This window comes from Delphinapterus leucas, chromosome 3, assembly GCF_059928025.1.
Source record: "Delphinapterus leucas isolate spDelLeu-1000000601 "Yukka" chromosome 3, BTC_Dleu_Yukka2, whole genome shotgun sequence".
NCBI lineage: Eukaryota > Metazoa > Chordata > Mammalia > Artiodactyla > Monodontidae > Delphinapterus > Delphinapterus leucas.
This window is the reverse complement of record NC_143131.1, coordinates 124182839-124201460: the sequence shown is the minus strand read 5'-3', so window position 1 is coordinate 124201460 and position 18622 is coordinate 124182839. Positions and strand designations below refer to the sequence as shown.

General features: G+C 35.8%; 1 protein-coding gene across 14 annotated transcripts in view; it reads right to left on the bottom strand.

The window, feature by feature from the left end:
- The window catches only part of TCERG1 (transcription elongation regulator 1), a 143288-nt gene that overhangs the window by 17013 nt on the left and 107653 nt on the right, over nt 1-18622 (bottom strand). For 10 of the 14 annotated variants that reach the window (XR_016392788.1, XM_089909458.1, XM_089909457.1 and 7 more), the window contains 6 exons: nt 9531-9691; nt 8414-8470; nt 7979-8045; nt 6849-6899; nt 5338-5473; nt 4431-4520 (listed from right to left, as the gene is read on the bottom strand). Coding sequence is in view for 13 of the 14 variants with exons in the window: in XM_089909458.1 (XP_089765584.1) it covers nt 4431-4520; nt 5338-5473; nt 6849-6899; nt 7979-8045; nt 8414-8470; nt 9531-9691 (562 nt within the window). In the remaining variant the exon portion in view is untranslated. The remainder of the gene's footprint in view (nt 1-4430; nt 4521-5337; nt 5474-6848; nt 6900-7978; nt 8046-8413; nt 8471-9530; nt 9692-18622) is intronic. The other 4 variants (XM_089909459.1, XM_089909461.1, XM_022590020.3 and 1 more) reach the window with 1 other exon arrangement.

Here is an 18622-nt window from a genome sequence, read left to right as displayed (position 1 = left end):
GGAGACTAAAGTCCTTATCCAGGATCTAACCAGCCTAAAAATTACTTGCTCTGCAGGATCGCAACAAACCAGCCTAAATCACCTTACAGCGGGGCGGCTGGGGCGGGGGGGCGGTTTCAACCTCAGCACTTTTGACATTTTGGACCAGATCATGTTCAGCAGCATCGCTGGCCAAAAGATGCCAGCAGCACTCCCTCAGTTGTGACAAACAAAAATGTCCCCTAGGGCAAAAATGCCCTGGTTGAGAACCACTGTTCTACAGTAAAGCCAACAATCATGAGAGCCCACCCAGATGCTAAGAGTGCCCAAATAGTATCTTAGTGCCTTGTTCTTAATCATCAGCAGTTAGGGTCCACAAAGACATCTAAGGATACTCTCCAACATGAAAAAAAAAGACCAAGACAGAAAAAACTTAGGGGAAAGGGAGACTATACAGGAAAATGAAAAAAATCCTAAACTATATCAAAAAATTAAGACATTGCAACCATGAAACAAGAAAAAACAAAAAAAGAACTCCTAAAGCATGACAAAGAAAATAAAAAATCTAACTGAAGGGTTATTAGACAATAAAGTTGAGAAAATCATCCAGAAAGTTTTTTAAAAAGACAGAGATAGAAAACAAGAGAGAAAAGATACGAAACTCTGAGGACCAGCCCAGAGCACAAATGCTCTGGCCCAGAATGGAAAAATAAAGCAGCTGGAAGGAAATCAAAAAAGCAATGCAAGAAAATCTAAGAACTGAAAGATAAAAGTTTCTACATTGGAAGGGCCACCAAGTGCCTAGCACAAAGGGCCCTTCCACCAGCCATACACAATCACCATGAAATTTCAGAACACTGAAGACTAAGAGAAGATCCTACATGTTACAGAAAAAATAAGAAGGTCCACATACAACGGAACAAGTAATAAACAGAAGTTCCAAAAATAACAGTGCAAACTATATGCAGAGCAATGCCTTCAAAATCCTGAAGGAACAAGATTTCCAACTTCAAATTCCTTAGCAAGCCAAACAATTCCAAATAAGGGTACAATAAAAGTGTTTTCAAATATATAAGGCCTCAAAAATTTATTTCCCATGCACATTCTCTCAGGAAGCTACTACAGAGATAGAATGCATTAAAAGAGAGTAAACCAAGAAAGAAACGACATACAATGCAGGAGACAGGTAAACTTCCCCCTCCACAAAAAAAGAGAAATGAAGGAAATCCCCAGGATGACGATCAAGAGCTGTCATCCTCAAAAATGACAGCTGTACATCAGGTGTTGAGGGCAACCAGTCCAGACTGAAGAAAGTCAGAAGGCTCTGAAAGAAATGTCTTCTGGAAGATAAAACACTCTAATATTTTTCCAAACATATCTTAAAGAACTCTGTGGCTCCTTAAAAATGTGCATGCACGTGTTGGAAAAAGGTAAAACAGAAAAAGTTTTTTTTTTTAATGCTTAAGACCTTGGGTTCGATCCCTGATCAGGGAACTAGATCCCACACGCATGCCACAACTAAGGAGCCTCCCTGCCACAACAAAGACCCAGCGCAACCAAACAAATAAATAAATACTTAAACACTTAAGACCTCTTTCCAGGTAAGTTCATATATATCCACAAATCTTTAAAAGCTATATAGAAATATATACAATTATCTCAGCAGTCCCCTGCTAGGCATGTAGGTCATTTTCAAAACCTTCTAAATATAGCACTGTAGTAGCTCATGAAAGTATCTGCAGGCTAACAGAAGTGGGGAAGAGTGTTGTTTCTAACCCCTCTCCTATCTCAGTATATACTTCTTACTTGTAAAAGTACTAAATTATAAATAAAAGCCAAGTGAATTTATATTAAGTTTCCTTTCAGAAGCTGGAAAAAACTTCGTATCCTCTCCTCTAGGATATCCCACACCAAGGTTAGGATTCACTCTCTGAGATGAACATCTCATAGAAAATTAGAAATTCTGGTATGCTTCCAAGTTTCTCCTAATTATTTGTGCCATGCCTCCCAATACAATCGGCTTTACGTTCCCTCATTCCTTACACTCCAGTTTTAAAAAAAGATTTCTACTCAAAAAGTATGAGAACCTTTGAGTTTTTATTTAAAACAGAATAATGCTTGATACTTTTTCTCTTTTTAACTGTAACTCTATTAAGGAGTTAATAATACCACCAGCTTATAAAATGCCTTCAAAATTAAAAAAGAATTTTAGTTCTCAATATGCACTTGTAATTTAACTCAGAAACTGCAACACTCAGTGCCATGAAGAGTAAAAGTCATAAAAGTTTTAAAGTTAAGTCTTCAGGGATATTCAGGTTAAAGCACTGTTCCAGGCACCACGTACAGAGCAATCAACAAAACAAAGTTCCTGCCCTCTGTGTAGGAAAAGACAGATGGTTAAGATAATTTTAGACAGAATTCTGAGTGCTACAAAGAAAGTAAAGAAGGCAAAGAGACAGGTTAATCAGAAGGCACCTGGTCAAGTATCTGAATGTAATGAGTTAGTCAGCTATGCAAACACCTAGGGGAAGAACATTCCAGGAAAAGGGACTAATAAGTACCAGAATATGCCTGTATTGGCCAAGGCATATCAAGGCCAGCGTGGCTAGAATAAATGAACATAAAAAAAGAGGCTTGAGAAGTATGCAGACATGAGTGTATGTAGAATCTTATAGGTCATGAAAAAGAGTTTCAATTTTATCCTAAATGAAATAGTATGCAATGCACATTTTTTAAGCAAGGGAACAGTGCCTTAACTTGTCAAACTTTAAAATTAGTCTGGCTGCTGTGTGGAAAAAGAACTTGACTACAGAGGAGAGCAAGAATGGAAGGAGGCAAGGAGATCAGTTAGGGGCCACACAGATGACCATGGTACCTTGAATTAGGGTATAGCAAGGGAAATGGTAAATAAGAGGTAAATAAATGGTAAATAATTTAGAAAAGGTTTTGGAGGTAGATTTTGCTGATAAGACTTGAAATGCACAGTGGGGAAAAGTAAAGAATCAAGCTAATTTATAGGTTTTGATAGGGCCATCAACTGAGGTGAAAATGAGACCATCACACACAAATAGTTTAAAATAAAAAAGACTACAGTGCATGAAACACAGATGCAAATACATATGGAAAGTCATGTCTTCCTATTATGAATCTAAAATACATGTTTGGTACACTGTAAATTTCATCTCTTCATAAAATGTCTATGATTAGACCTACATGCATAATGGTACAAACTGTGCAGAGAATTATTACAACCATTAAACTATAAATATGGAAGATGGACACTACCTCTAGCAAATGAAATCGTGTAGCTCAACAGCACTATAGCAAGTGGTTCGACATACTCACCATTTTACAGAAATGACTGTCAGGGTGGTCCAGGTAATTCAGGAATTATATAAGTTGGAAGTGTGCAAGACTTTAGAGGAAGCAGCAATCACTATGAGATGGTATGTGTCACTGAATCATCGTGGAAATAAATGGCAGCTCAGTAACAAGTTAACTCTAGTTCTTATAATTCGTATTAGTTCAGTAGAGACCTTGAAGCGTCCATTATTACTCTAAGTTTACGATGAAAAGACATTTTAACAGTTGCCACTTAACAGATGTGGACTTTGTGTGGGTAGCATGTGTGAGATAAAAACACGCTGAGTCTTGTCTATCTACAATACAGACACATATATATGTATATGTATATTAGCACATAACAGTTGGGAAGGGTCAAGTATTCAACAATGGGCCTATCAGCTGGAAATGATTGGAGGTAGGTTTTATTCCTTTTTACTCATCTGTATTTTGCTATTTTTCTACACTAAATTTGCATCATTTGACCAGTAAAAACTAAGTTAATAAATGCATGTGAAATGACCCTGAAACCTTGGTATAACATCCGTATGTATGAAGCATAAGGACAAAATGTGCATGAGGCAAAGCCATGTCCACAATGGCAAAAGAATCCAAGTATTTCTGAGGCAGAAATGTCCACACAAAGGATCACTATGTTCTAAGGTATGAAACTGTTCTTAAAGTACTATGTTAGAAAAGTAAAGGATCGTACTTTATTCCTTACAATTTAAAAATTATACTGGAGACTTCCCTGGTGGCGCAGTGGTTAAGAATCCGCCTGCCAATGCAGGGGACACGGGTTTGAGCCCTGGTCCGGGAAGATCCCACATGCCACGGAGCACCGAGGCCCATGCGCCACAACTACTGAGCCTGTGCTCTAGAGCCCACGTGCCACAACTACTGAGCCCACGTGCCACAGCTAGTGAAGCCTGCGTGCCTAGAGCCCGTGCTCCACAACAAGAGAAGCCACCACAATGAGAAGCTGGTGCACCACAACAAAGACCCAAAACAGCCATAAATAAATAAATAATTTTATATTAATTAATTAATTTAAAAAATTGTGCTGGCAAGGGATATACATTACTTAAATACTGTTATTTTCCTTTTACCTGTTTTCTCTCTTTTGGATTAAGCAATAAGTACCGAGGATCAAAAACTATCTTGTGTAACTCCTTCTCCCATGTTGAAAAAGCAGACACCTTTAAAATAAAAAAATGTATTGCCTCATAATTAAGTTGGCTCTAAAAACAGAAAGGTCATATAATTTTGCTTGAAATCTACAGGACATCTGCTTAAAAAGGACACATAATAAAAGCCATACTGCCGTTTCCATCACTAATAAATGACAAGCAGTGGGAGGCTAGCAATAGCACACTTCCACACTAATTGGCTCTGAACATTTCTATATTATATAGAAATAACACACACTTAATTACTCATTAAAATAACCACTACTGTGTGACATTTTAAAAATCAGTACATCAGAAAAAGCCTTGAAGATTTGCATTTTGATTTCCCAAGCTTGCTCCAACCTTGTGAACTATGTTGGGATTTAAAGTTGAACAATTTTACTTACTCAAATGAATCTGTGAATATAAACAAAAGGTTGAAATCCCTTCTCAATTAAGCTTCATTAACAGTAATATCATAAAGTACCAGTTCTCCTTTAACCAAAAGCCATTCTGTAGATATTAAAAGAATCACATATACCTTACCTATTCCGTGTAGTCCGCCATTCTGTAATGTTAATATTCGTCTTATATTACTCACCAAAATTTAATGACCCAATAAATGTTAAATGTTATTTGTACTTAAAAGGACAGTAAAATGGCATCTAGTTAAACATGATATCATTAGCCAGGAAAAAGGCTGTTTGAAAGAGTACAGTGATTTGACAGGCTTCCCTTATCCGCCCCCCACAACATGAGCACTAACCTTAGATTTGACCTTTTAGCAAGACATATTTATATTACTTATACAAAACAGAAATATCTCCCCCAAAGATTGTTTTCTGACCCCTCTCTCTAGCAGCATGTCCTTGAACTGCTTCATTCGGGCCTCCAGAGGGACAATGGCCCTTTCTCGGGCAGCTTTAATTTCAGCTTCCATGGCAGCTTCTTTCTCTGAATCAATGTCTTTATTATCGTCTCTCCTATAAAAAAGAAAATATAGGCATCAGCTGACAAAATATTAATAAGGAATCTTATTAAAATCTTAAAATCACTGGAATATCCAAGACTCACTACTGAGCAGCATATTTTTGGCAAAAAAGAATTATATTGAGGGTTTCAAATAAACTCTAAGGGATAAGCAACTTTCACTAAAATAATAATAATAAAGTTACAATGAGCTTCTAATGATGTTACAGTGGCTGCATTGTTAGGAATGAAAAATACCTTTAATGTGCTGTCTCTCCCTGACACTAGCTGATATACAAAATGAACTACCTTACTTAAAAACAAAAAACTTATCTAATATTGCATTAAAACTCTATGTGTTAGAATCAAACAGCACAGAATATAATTTTTAGTTCTTGAAATGGTATAGGAAAAACAGTATTTTCCAAAATGTTTTACATTATAAATGCATACAATTTTTAATCTAATAAAAATTGGTATAAGTCTTAGTAATCTCAAATATTTATTTTGAAAATAAAATGAAAATATCTGCAAACCTGGCCAAGTGGGTATGTGAGATATATACCTTACCTACCTGACATTTTTTTTACTCACTTTCTGGGTGATAAGTTGAGATTTAAGTTGAAGGACAGGTCCCAGAGAGCAACATAGGCCCCGGAGTAGTTAGGTGGAATTAGAACTGTTCATCAATGACTAAACTACTTCTTGTTTCTCCAAAAATGCACCTCAGGGCTAAGGGCAACCCTGCTGCTGTACGGTACTCAAGTGAGATTGTAAACATGAAATTGAGTCAACTCTCAAACCTCTGCCCTATGAAGAAGGACCATTCATGTGAATAATCAAAAAAAGTAATTCAGTAACATTCAGGTGTGTTTAAGCAGATCTTCCTTCTTAAATTCGATCTGCTAAGTATAAAAATAAAATTGGCTCATATTTCCTGCATAAACTTAAGAGAATTAGGAAAACAGAACATCAGGAAATTCAAAAGCATGCTATATAGGAAAATGAAGGGCCCAGGAGATGATTGGAACTAGTAAGGCCAGCCCACAAATATAGTGAGAGGTAACTGGCAATTTAGGGAATGAACCAAAAATAGAAGATATAGTCCGTGACCTGCAGGAACTTAGCGAGATAGTCTGTGACCTAAGATATGCACAAAACAAACAGGTAAAAGCAATTTGCCAAACAATATACCCTCTTATAATAATTCATTTAAAAACTATTTAAATAAAGAGTTAAAAGACATCCAAGAAATACAACTAATGAAAACAAATAACCTTTATAGAATTATACTAAATGAAAATGTCACAATACAAACTATCACTATCTATCTCAATAAAAGAAATAAAGAAAAACTAAGCCAGGAAAAATAGGCTTTTAGCTTTGTACCTAAATAGAGAAGCTCGGGCAATCCACATAAAGGACTTCTTTGACATTCTCCTGATAAAAGCAGTTAAAAACCTTACAGAGTTGTCTATAAGAACAAACAATTAAAAACAACCTAAAAGTTTAACATTGTAGGAACATCCAAAATTATGGTACATAAACAGAATGAATACAGTCATTTATAATAATTAAGAAAACAAACATCTTATTCTACATTTTTTAAAAAAAGAACACAAATTCAGTTGATTACAACCAATAAAAATACTTATACATTTGGTCAAGAACTAAAAAAGTCAACTGTAAAAATTCAAACAGCTGTTGTTACTGTGGTCAATTATGAGTGACTCTTTAACATCTTACTTTCTTTAACACTGTTGCCAATAAAGAAAATTTTTTAAAAAAGAACCACCCTTGACAGGGGTTGTCTTACTGATTTCTTTGCCGTAATTTGGCTGCATTCAATCTGTCCTTTTCAGATAAGGACTATGATAAACCAGTCCATAGTAACGTCTTCAAACTTTCCTTTTTGCTGCTAAATAATGGTCCCATGCCTCCCCGGCCCATACACAAACACCTTCTACCCCACCCTTTCACCCCCCCATAGTTAGTAACATTCATTTTACCAAGCACTGGTCAAGCTAATACTTCCACTTATACCACTCTCTTTCTCTCGGAGCACTTTCTAATAAGCTGATGGGTTCCCTCCAAGTAATGACCACGGACACAAGGACTAGTGAAGTAACCAGTATATAAAAAGAGAGAGAAATCTGGGTCTACATTTATCAGATTTTTGGAATGGTGTCTGTTGGGGTCTACATTAAGGAGGTAACATTTTTATAAAATTCAGGCATAATGAATGTCTGAAAATAATTTATCAACTAACTCCTAAAATGTCATTTGACTTCATAACACATATTTAAATAACCAAATCTTTTGCACATCTAGCAACAGAAGGGACACCATTTCTACATCCTGAAGCAAAACTTTTTAATAACAGGCCTAAAGAGAGCAATCATGACTTCTGTCTCCTAACACACACATTACCTGTCCCAATCATGAACTGACTGCGCCTAATCACAGCTTTTAAAAGGTAAAAATCTACCTAAATTACATAAACAGCAAGTATTACTTACTTCCGTTTTTTGGCTTTAACAGGTTCATCTTCATTCATTTCTTCCATTAATTCTTGTTCTTCTTTAACTATAAGAAAATTTAATTAAACTATCAGAATAAAAATAAGCAAGCAGGGGCTTCCCTGGTGGCGCAGTGGTTGAGAGTCCACCTGCCGATGCAGGGGACACGGGTTCGTGCCCTGGTCCAGGAGGATCCCATATGCCACGGAGCGGCTGGGCCCGTGAGCCATGGCCGCTGAGCCTGTGTGTCCAGAGCCTGTGCTCCGCAACAGGAGAGGCCACAGCAGTGAGAGGCCCGCGTACCGCAAAAAATAAGATAAAATAAAATAAGTAAGCAAAAATTTAAATATTTAGGTATGAATCCTTCCACTAACCACTACTGGAACACTGGTGTTAGCAGCATTTTTTTAAAGCTGCAACTTATAGTTCACTCACTTGCGCTCATAGAGAACTGCCACTTTTGGATGGACAGCATTGTCGGGGTTGGGTGCCCTGGCAAAAAAAAACATTTCAAATATTATGAATAGTTATATGCACATGGTACACAATCTTTTCTTTTAAAAAATTACTGTTTATATATCTATCTCATAACACTTCTTTATAAAACATGAAACAAAAGCATGATAATTCTAAACCTCCTCTATTCATCTTCCCTTTACATTAAATCTTTGATTCATTTTGAAATCTTTATTAACACATGTATTTATCAAATAAATGAATCAAATTCTTGTATCTTCTGCACCGGGTAGATGAAGTTTCACTAATTTGGAAATCACTAGTAAGCAGAAAATGTTAGTACCACGTATACATAATCTACGAAGATTTCTCAATTATTATTAAATGACATACCAGGATTTGTTTCAATTGAATTATTAAATGATTCATTTATCATGCTTCTATACCACACAAGGGGGTTCTTTAAAAACACAACCATATCAATACAATGGCAAATTACCAATAAAACACATGCAATAAAAATATGTACAAATATTTCTATTTTTTATATATCATATATACTGAAATGCTATCTGAACATAAAGTAGATTAAAAGATTATCTCTTAATAAGGTGCAGGAGTCTCCCTAGTCTCAGGAATAAGGCTTACCTTCCCTAAATTTCATCAAGTTTAAAAGACCTTTGCATTTTTATTTTACAAAACTTTAGTAAACTTTATTTTAAAAATACTCTGTACAGTTTGATTATTTCAAAATATATATTACTAATCACAAAAGGTGCTAAAAGGCTCACTGAGGAACATTTTAATTAGCATGGAGCAGGCATGAGCAGTACCTACATATCTTGGACCGACAACCCTGAAAAGGACAAGAAGTTAAAAATATATATATAATATTTTACAAAACATAATTTTACCCAAATTCTCTATTTTTTAAATTACTGAACTCAACCTAGAAAAGCAGTCTATTTTCCATTTCTCAAATATTCCTTTTCTTATATTCCTTGAAAACAGAGAGGATTTCTAAATTGCCTCACACTTTCCATAAAAATATTAAAAGAATATTAAAATTAGAGGTAACTCCTAATTTAAAACTTACTTAGTTTCTTCACTTCTTCCATTCCTTTTTTATGAGGGGGCTCCTGAATAATTTTGTCAACATCCGCCCTTCCAATCAGATCATCAGGTCGGTCCCACATAGAAAGACGGGTGGTAGGATTATAAAAGAAGACCCTCTCATCACCAGTCCAAACAACACACCTATGAATTGATTCAAACATTATTTTCTTATGTTATGGAACATTATTTTATAGTTAGGTCTTTTACTACCATCCAACCAAAAGGGGAGGTGGTGGTGGGGAAGGACACACTCGTATTATTACTTATAGAGAGCAAAATATGATTTTTAGAACAGAACAGAGCTGACTGGCTATGGGTAAAATAGCAGCTCAACATACTTATGGAGAAAACCAGGAAAAGCAAAGCAATTTGTGATCAGAATTTAGAGTGCTCAGGAACTTAAGTCTGGCACACTCAATTTTAACCTATCACAAAAGATGAATTTACTAGCAAAAAATAATGCTATTAAGCAGTTCTGAAGCTAAAGAACAGACCATGGCACCCTACGTATTACATAATACTTCTTAATGTTTCTTACCAAACCAGATTACAAACTCAAATGCAATCATTTATGAAGGCTTTAATATCTGACTATATCAAATATTAAAAAATAAAGAATAGTCCCTACCGTGCTATGGCACTGTAGCCCACTACAGCCCACTGTTCCTATTAATTACAACTAGAAACTCAGCAACAACATAGAAAAAACAAGTACATGAGAACTCTGTAAGGTTTTTTTAAAAAAACAGACATATGGAGTCAAAATTTAGAGAAGCAAGGGTATAAATTTCCCCTCCTCTCTCAAACCTCTGCCCTGAGGTGGCCCCTAGTTGCACAGTGATAGTAGCAAAGGCAGCTAAAACTCTAAGAGAAACCAGGTCTTTATGACCAGATAATCAAAAGTTAATCCACAGCTGCCATCAAGGTGACCTAGATGTTGAAATTATCAAACAAAGCTTCTATTGTTGAAATAATCAAAGACTTTACAGCAGCAGTTAGAAAAACAAAAACAAAGATAAGCAAAAACTTGAAATGAATGAAGACAGAAGTTCTCAGCAGAGAAACTGTGAAAAAAAAGAATGAAGAGTGTCTCAGAAACCTATGGGACTATATCAAAATGCCTAACAGGCACGTCTTTGGGATCCCAGAAGAAGAGACTATTGGGGCAGAAAAAATTTGAAGACAAAATGGCTCCCAAAAATCTCCAAATTTGGTAAAAGACATAAATACTAAGGAAGCTCAGTGAACCCCAAACAGGATAAACTTCCAGAAAATCATTTTTAGACACACATAATCAAACAGGTGAAAATCAAACAGAAAAACCCTTGATAGCAGCCAAGAAAAATATGGCACAAAACAAACAGGGAAACAAGTCCAATGATCGTGAATTAATTACCAGAAATCAGAGGCAAAAATACAGTAAAACAACATCATTAAAGTTCTGGAAAAAGGAAATGCAAACCTAGAACTCCATATACAGCAAAAATATCCTTCAGGAACAAGGGAAAAGAAGACATTCCCCAATGAAGGGAAACTAAGAGATTTCATCTCCATCAGAATTGCCCTATAAGAAAGTTTTTCTGAAAGGAAATGATTCTTCAAAAAAAAAAAAAAAAAAAAAACAACAACCCCTGGATCTTTAGTAATGAAGGGAAAACAACAGAAATGGTAAATATCTAAGATTTTTTTTCCTCTTAAGTTCTTCAAAATATGTATGAAAAATTACTCAAAACGAACCTATATGGTAGCAAGGTTTCCATCTTTTATGTGAAGTGGTACAATAATAACTCTAAGTAGGCTATTATGGTTAGGTATGTATACTGTAATCCCTAGAACAACAAAAGTTAATGCAAAGAGATATCACCAGAAAGCCAACAGATAAATTATTAAATGGAATGTTGGAAAATGTTCAAATAATTCAAATGCAAGTAGTAAAGGGGGAACAGAGGAACAAAAATAAAGAAGACAGAAAAAATAATAGATCTAAATCCAACCAAAAGTTACATTCATGTGGTTGTTCTTTCTGTTTATTTTTCTCAGCCTTCTCAAATGTTTCTTCTTGTTCTTGACTATGTACCAAGCAGAGCCTGTTCACCTTTTTACTATTTCTAATGTGGCTTTAATTTCTGTTATTATATTCTGTTATTTCTGATTTCATATTTCCCTTTCATTTATTTCATGAATTGCATCAGAATTGACAGTGAATAAAAACACAAGACACTACTATAAGCTGTCTTAAGAGACGAAGTTTAAACATAAAATCATAGAAAGGGTGAAAGTAAATGGATGGAAAAAGATGCACACAACATTAAGGCAGGCATGGCTATTTTAATAACAGATGAAGACAAAGGGTATTATGAGATAAATAGGGTCATTTCATAATGATAAAAAAAAGACAATCAGGAACACATAACAACTGTAAAATGTATATAAGCCTATTAAGAGAGCTTAGAAATAGATAAGAACAGACCAATTAGAGAGGAATACGCAATCCCACTATTATAAAAGATTAACAGAACACTCTCTCAACAACTGACAGACAAACCAAACCCCAAAACTAAGAGTACTAAAGGCCATCTGAACAATAAAAAAAAAAAGACAGTGAATTTTAAAGTATCAAAACCAAAGAAAATGCATTCTTTGACCACAATTAAATCACTAACAGTGAAATACCTAGAAAAACCCCAAATTAAGGAAATGAAATGACAGACTTCTAAATAATACATGAGTCAAAGACAAAATCAAAAAGTAAATTTCATAATAGTAAGAACTGAATGGTAACGAAAATACAACATATCAAAATCTGTAGACTGGTGCTAAAGTAGTGCTTAAAAGGAAACTATGTTAAGCTTTAAATGATTATATTAGAAAAGAACTAATACTAATGACCTAAGAGGACATCATAAGAAGCTAGGAAAAGCATAAAGTAAACCCAAAGTAATTACAAAAAAGGAAATAAGAGCGGGAAAAGGGGGGAGGGGCCCAACCACCCCAAAGCTGGTGGTCTTTACGAAAGACCACAAAATTGGCAAACCTCTGGTTTGACTGATCCAAAAAAAAGAACACGTCACCACTATGTGGAAAGAAAAAGGCGTTATCACCACAGATCATAGACATTAAAGGATATTAAGAGAATAATTAAGAACAAAGACATTTAAAGGATATTAAGAGGGGACTTCCCTGACGGTCCAGTGGTAAAGAATCTGCCTTCCAATGCAGGGGACACAAGATGATCCCTGGTCAGGGAACTAAGATCCCACATGCCACAGGACAACTGAGCCTGCATGGTGCAACTACAGAGAGAAAACCTGCTAGCCACAACTAGAGAGAAGCCCATGTGCCACAAGGAAGACCCAATGCAGCCAAAAAAAAAATAAAGAAAATATTTAAAAAAATAAAAATGTAAAAAATAAAGGATATTAAGAGAATAATGAGAACAAATTCAACCTAGACAAAATAAGCAAATTTCTTGAAAAACTTACCAAAGCTGACAGAAGAAACAACAAAAATAACTGAATAGTCCTATAACTATTAAAGAAGTTTAATTTGTTATCAAAAACCTTCCCCTCCAAAAACTCTGATCCCAGATGGTTTACTTGTTAATTCTATAAAACCTTAAGGAAAAAGTACTATCATCTTACAAACTTTCAGTAAACAGAGGAATGGAAATCACCAATCACTACCCAGCTCATTTTTATGAAACCAGCATAAGCCTAATACCAAAACCTAACAGAAACATTACAAAAGAAACTTACAGATCCATATCCCACAGGAGTATAGATGCAAAAATACTTAATCAAACATTAGCAAATCAAATCCAACAATATACTAAAAAGATTAATCTACCATGACAAGGTTTATTCCAGAAATGCAAAGCTAGTTTAACATTCAAAACTCAGTGTAATTCACCATATTAAAAGAATGAAGGAGAAAAACTCATTTCGAAGATGCAGATTTATGATAAAAACAGTAGCAAATTAAAAAAGAAACCCTATAGCTAGTATTGTATCTGATGTAAAAGACTGAATTTTCGGAATTCCCTGGTGGTGCAGTGGTTAAGAATCCGCCTGCCAATATGCAGGAGACACGGGTTTGAACCCTGGTCCGGGAAGATCCCACATGCCACGGAGCAACTAAGCCCGTGTGCCGCAACTACTGAGCCTGTGCTCTGGAGCTCGCGAGCCACAACTACTGAAGCCCGCGAGCCTAGAGCCCATGCTCTGCAGCAAGAGAAGCCACCGCAATGAGAAGCACGTGCACCACAATGAAGAGTAGCCCCGCTCACCGCAACTAGAGAAAGCTCACGTGCAGCAACGAAGATCCAACACAGCCAAAAATAAATAAATTTATATTAAAATAAAATTTTAAAAAAGATTGAATTTTCTCATTCTACATGGTGAATAAGGCAGGGATGTTCACCTCTTTTATTTAGCATTGCTCTGATATGATAGTCCTAGCAATAAGAAGAGAAAAATAAGTGGCATTAAAGATCAGAGAATAAGAAATAAATGTGCTCCCATCTGCAGGTGATAACGATTATTTATGTAGAAAATCCCAGAGAATCTACAAAACAGTAATAAATGCATTTGGCAAGAGTCTAGTCTACAAAATTAATATATGAAACCATATCACATATAAATTTTATATTTTTATGAGGTCAAATTTATTTATCTTTTTATTTACAGCTTCTAGGTTGTGCCTTAGGAAGCACCCCATTCCTTCTCCAAAAATGCAACTACATGGTCCTAGTGTTTTTACAGTCCATCTGAATACACGAAAGATAACCACTTGTCCAAATTACCTTCCAAGTTCTGTCGATGACGGAATGTACTATCAGTGTAAACTTAATTCCCTAATTTATTTTCTATTTCTTATAAGATGGGTAAGTGCTAACTCTAAGTTAAACAAATTGTTCAGCTAAGCAAGTATGCTATTTCATTTGGATAATCACACTTTATTAGTTTATTTTTTTTGATATCTTTAGATGTTGCTCTTCAAATTATTATTTCTTTAGAGATAAGAAGCTAAATGTAAAAAACATGAAGTTCCATGTTTTCCTTAACTATACTAGAATTCTTTTCCTGGTATTTCAGAGCATCAATCTGACTTTTTGTTGTTGTTGTTTTAAGAATAAAGAGAGGTCAAAATTAAAAGCATTTTATGTTTCCTAGATCAGTAAGCTTTAGTTTCTGGTTCTAAGAGAGTTTTTAATGTTTTGACAAAAATTTTTAAGGTCATTGAGAACTGTAACTTTTTCCATTGCTTACTAAGATTGCATCACAAAGATTTAGCCTGCCATAAATTTTTTACAGTCCCGTACAAAGTGCAAATTGAGGGCTGCCTGTATTTGCCATGTTTTATTTGTCTGTAATCTGTGTTGGGTTTTAACTTATGAAAAATTTATCTTTGAACTTATAGTATTTAAACTTTTGTATTTACCTATAGTGGCACAGGGACTTTATTTTTATTTATATATACATTTATATCAATCAACTGCTGCTTTTCTAGGGTTTCTTTTGTTTCCATAGTTTTTTACCCCCAATATTATGAAAAAATTGAAACATACAGAAATATCGAAAGAATGTTTCTTGAACAATGAACACTAGATACTGACCACCTAGATTTTACATTTAACATTTTATCATATATGCTTTATCACTTATCTATGCTTCCATCAATGCATCTGCCAGTCTTACTTTTCTTGATACATTAAAAAATGCAGATTATCAGTACACTTCACCCCTAATCACTTTATCATGCATATTATTAGCACAGGGTAGTTTTGCGACACAAGAATTCTTTGTCCATAGTGTTTCTATTAATGCTGAAATGTCCTGACAGCTTCTCACTCCACATTTACTGCTAATACCATTGGAGCTGTATTAGCACACCTAGGTATTTTGAAGCCAACATGAGTTAGTAGAATAGCACCTCCACCTCAAAGTAGTTATTGCTATTAATATGGATCAAACAGTGTTTCAGAAATTGGTATTGAAAATTTAGGCTTAGTTTTTTCCCAATAAAGTTAAACATCTAACAAGATCGCTTAAGTGTCTCAGGATGGTTCTAATGGAAATTCTTGAAGAGGACTCTGCACTGAATAATTGGATGAAAATGTATTACACTCACCCCCCCCAACTCCTGCCTTTAAATTAATTATAAAGAAAAATCAAAACTAGAAGTATTTTGTATTCCCTAGGATCAGTAAGCCCTAGTTTTTGGTTGGATTCCATGACAAAAATCATTTCCAGAAAAGATTTCACCTAGCAATAATGACTTCGATATTCATCTATGTTGTTGAGTGCATCTATAGTTGTTCCTTTTTATTGCTGAGTAGCATGCCACAATTAGTTTATCCATACACCTGTTGATGCACATTTGGGGTGTTTCTAGTTTTCTATTTTTCCACTCCTAGATACCTGCTTATTTGTAATAGCCAAAAATTGGAAACGGCCCAAATAAATTACAAATATAACTGTTACAAACATTCTTGTAAAAGTATAGACATATGTTTTTGTTTCTCTCGAATAAATAGAAGTGGAATGGCTGAATTATTTATTATATATTCTTCCTAGGAAACTGCCCAACTGCTTTGCAAAGTGGTCCTACCATTTTGAAATTCCCATCAGCAGTGTATGAGAGTTTCAGCTGCTCACCATCCTCTAAAACATTTGGCATGCCCAGTTTTCAAAACTTTTAGCCATTCTAATAGGTGTGGTTTTTTGTGGGGTTTTTTGCAGTACGCGGGCCTCTCACTGTTGTGGCCTCTCCCGTTGCAGAGCACAGGCTCTGGACGCGCAGGCTCAGTGGCCATAGCTCACAGGCCCAGCCGCTCCAACGGCATGTGGGATCTTCCCAGACCGGGGCATGAACCCGTGTCCCCTGCATTGGCAGGTGGACTCTCGACCACTGCGCCACCAGGGAAGCCCATAGGTGTGGTTTTAATTTACATTTCTCTGAGTACTAATGACAAGGAGCTTCCTTCACACGTACTGCTTGTAAAGTACATGTTCATGTCTTTTGACTATTTTTTTGTTGGATTGTTTTCCATATTATTGAGGTGTGCGAGTTCTTTATGTCAGAGTTAAAAGCAGTATACGTACAAAGCTCCCACATACCAATAAGAAAAAGACAAGTCCATAAAAAGATGAGCAAAAACTGCAAAGAGGCAATGCACAGCCAACAGACATAAAATAGGTTCAATTATACCAACATTCTGGAAACATACAAGATTTCTTTTCTTATCAGGATACTAAAGATTTAAAAGGAATATCCCTACACTGGTGAGAGTGAGAGAAAACTGGTACGCTCAGGCTGTTGCTGGGAATATTAACTGGTACACCCCCTTCTTCCCACAAAAAAAACCCTTTCTGAGGTCTATTTAGCAATATTCACCAAAATTTTAAATAGCTTTATCACTCGATTCAACAATTTCACTTCTAGAAATAAATCCAACAGAAATACTTGCATGTGTTCACAAAGAAATATGTATGTATAAAGGATGCCCTAAACAGAAACTTTCGTAATGCCAGGGCAAAACAAACAAACAAACAAACAAAAAAACACAAACAATACAAAAACAGAAGACCACCTAATCACCCATTTGTAGGCAAATTACCTATTTTCATACAACAGAAAACTACATTATCACAAATAGATTTACATGTACTAAAACTGCAAAATGTCTAGGACATATTTACTAAAAAATTCAGAAATAATATACTTTCTAAAGACACTGTAATGTGAATGTATAACACACACACATCTCCACACACATGTGCATAAAACACAATATAGCAAAAGGTGCAGAAAGCATATGTACCAAACTTTTACTAACGAGGAAGGGCTTGGTGACAGTGGAATTCTGTAATTTTTTACTTCATATAATTCCTTTATATTGTATGCTTTCTTTTGTATGCTTTCATCTAATATCATATCAGATCAATGAGAAAATAACAAAGTACAAGAATTATAGATATAAAGGGTAAGAGAAAAAGTAAGAGATTTAGCATAAGTACAAGATACTCAACAAGCAAGTTACAAATGTTCCAGAAAGGGGAAAAGAAACAGATGAAAAAAAGTATTACTTCAACAAATTCCAAAAGAAAATTTTAATAATCTGAGAAAAGACCCAAGTCTGAAAACTGGTAACGTCCACAAACTCCAGGCTGGTAGGGTTTGGAGCTGGTTACCGGCTTTTCATGTACAATTCTCAGAGAAACCACAATCTAGAAATACATTCTTTTTTTTTTTGTGGTATGCGGGCCTCTCACCGTTGTGGCCTCTCCCGTTGCGGAGCACAGGCTCCGGACGCGCAGGCTCAGCAGCCATGGCTCACGGGCCCAGCCGCTCCGCGGCATGCGGGATCTTCCCGGACCGGGGCACGAACCCGTATCCCCTGCATCGGCAGGCGGACTCTCAACCACTGCGCCACCAGGGAAGCCCAAGAAATGCATTCTTTTAAACAAACTGTTTTCATAACTTTGATTCTAGAACTGGGTAAATATTTTACACAATTATTTTTGAAAGGGAACCTGTGTACCAAGTTGGTAGAATAACTACATAAAAAACAACTATTCCAGGGCTTCCCTGGTGGCACAGTGGTTGAGAGTCCGCCTGCCAATGCAGGGGATGCGGGTTTGTGCCCTGGTCCGGGAGGATTCCGCATGCCGCAGAGCGGCTGGGCCCGTGAGCCATGGCCGCTGAGCCTGCGTGCCCAGAGCCTGTGCTCCGCAACAGAAGCCACGGCAGTGAGAGGCCCGCGTACCACAAAAAACAAAAAACAAAAAACAAAACAAAACAAAAAAAACAACTATTCCAAAATGCTTTTAAAACACAATGATTTGACTATACATCCCTAGAGTAATATACCCTAAACATAAAAATAACTGGAAAAAAAAAAGCTTAAACTGTCTTCAGTAATCACACTGTTGGTGATAGTACTGGTTTTGCCTGTGAGAAAAGCAAATGAATAATTATGTTGCTATCACTCAAAGATGGTTTTCAGAAGAAAAGGAGGTACTGAATTAAGATAGATGATGAGAGTCAGTAAAAATCTTGTAGTAGACTTGA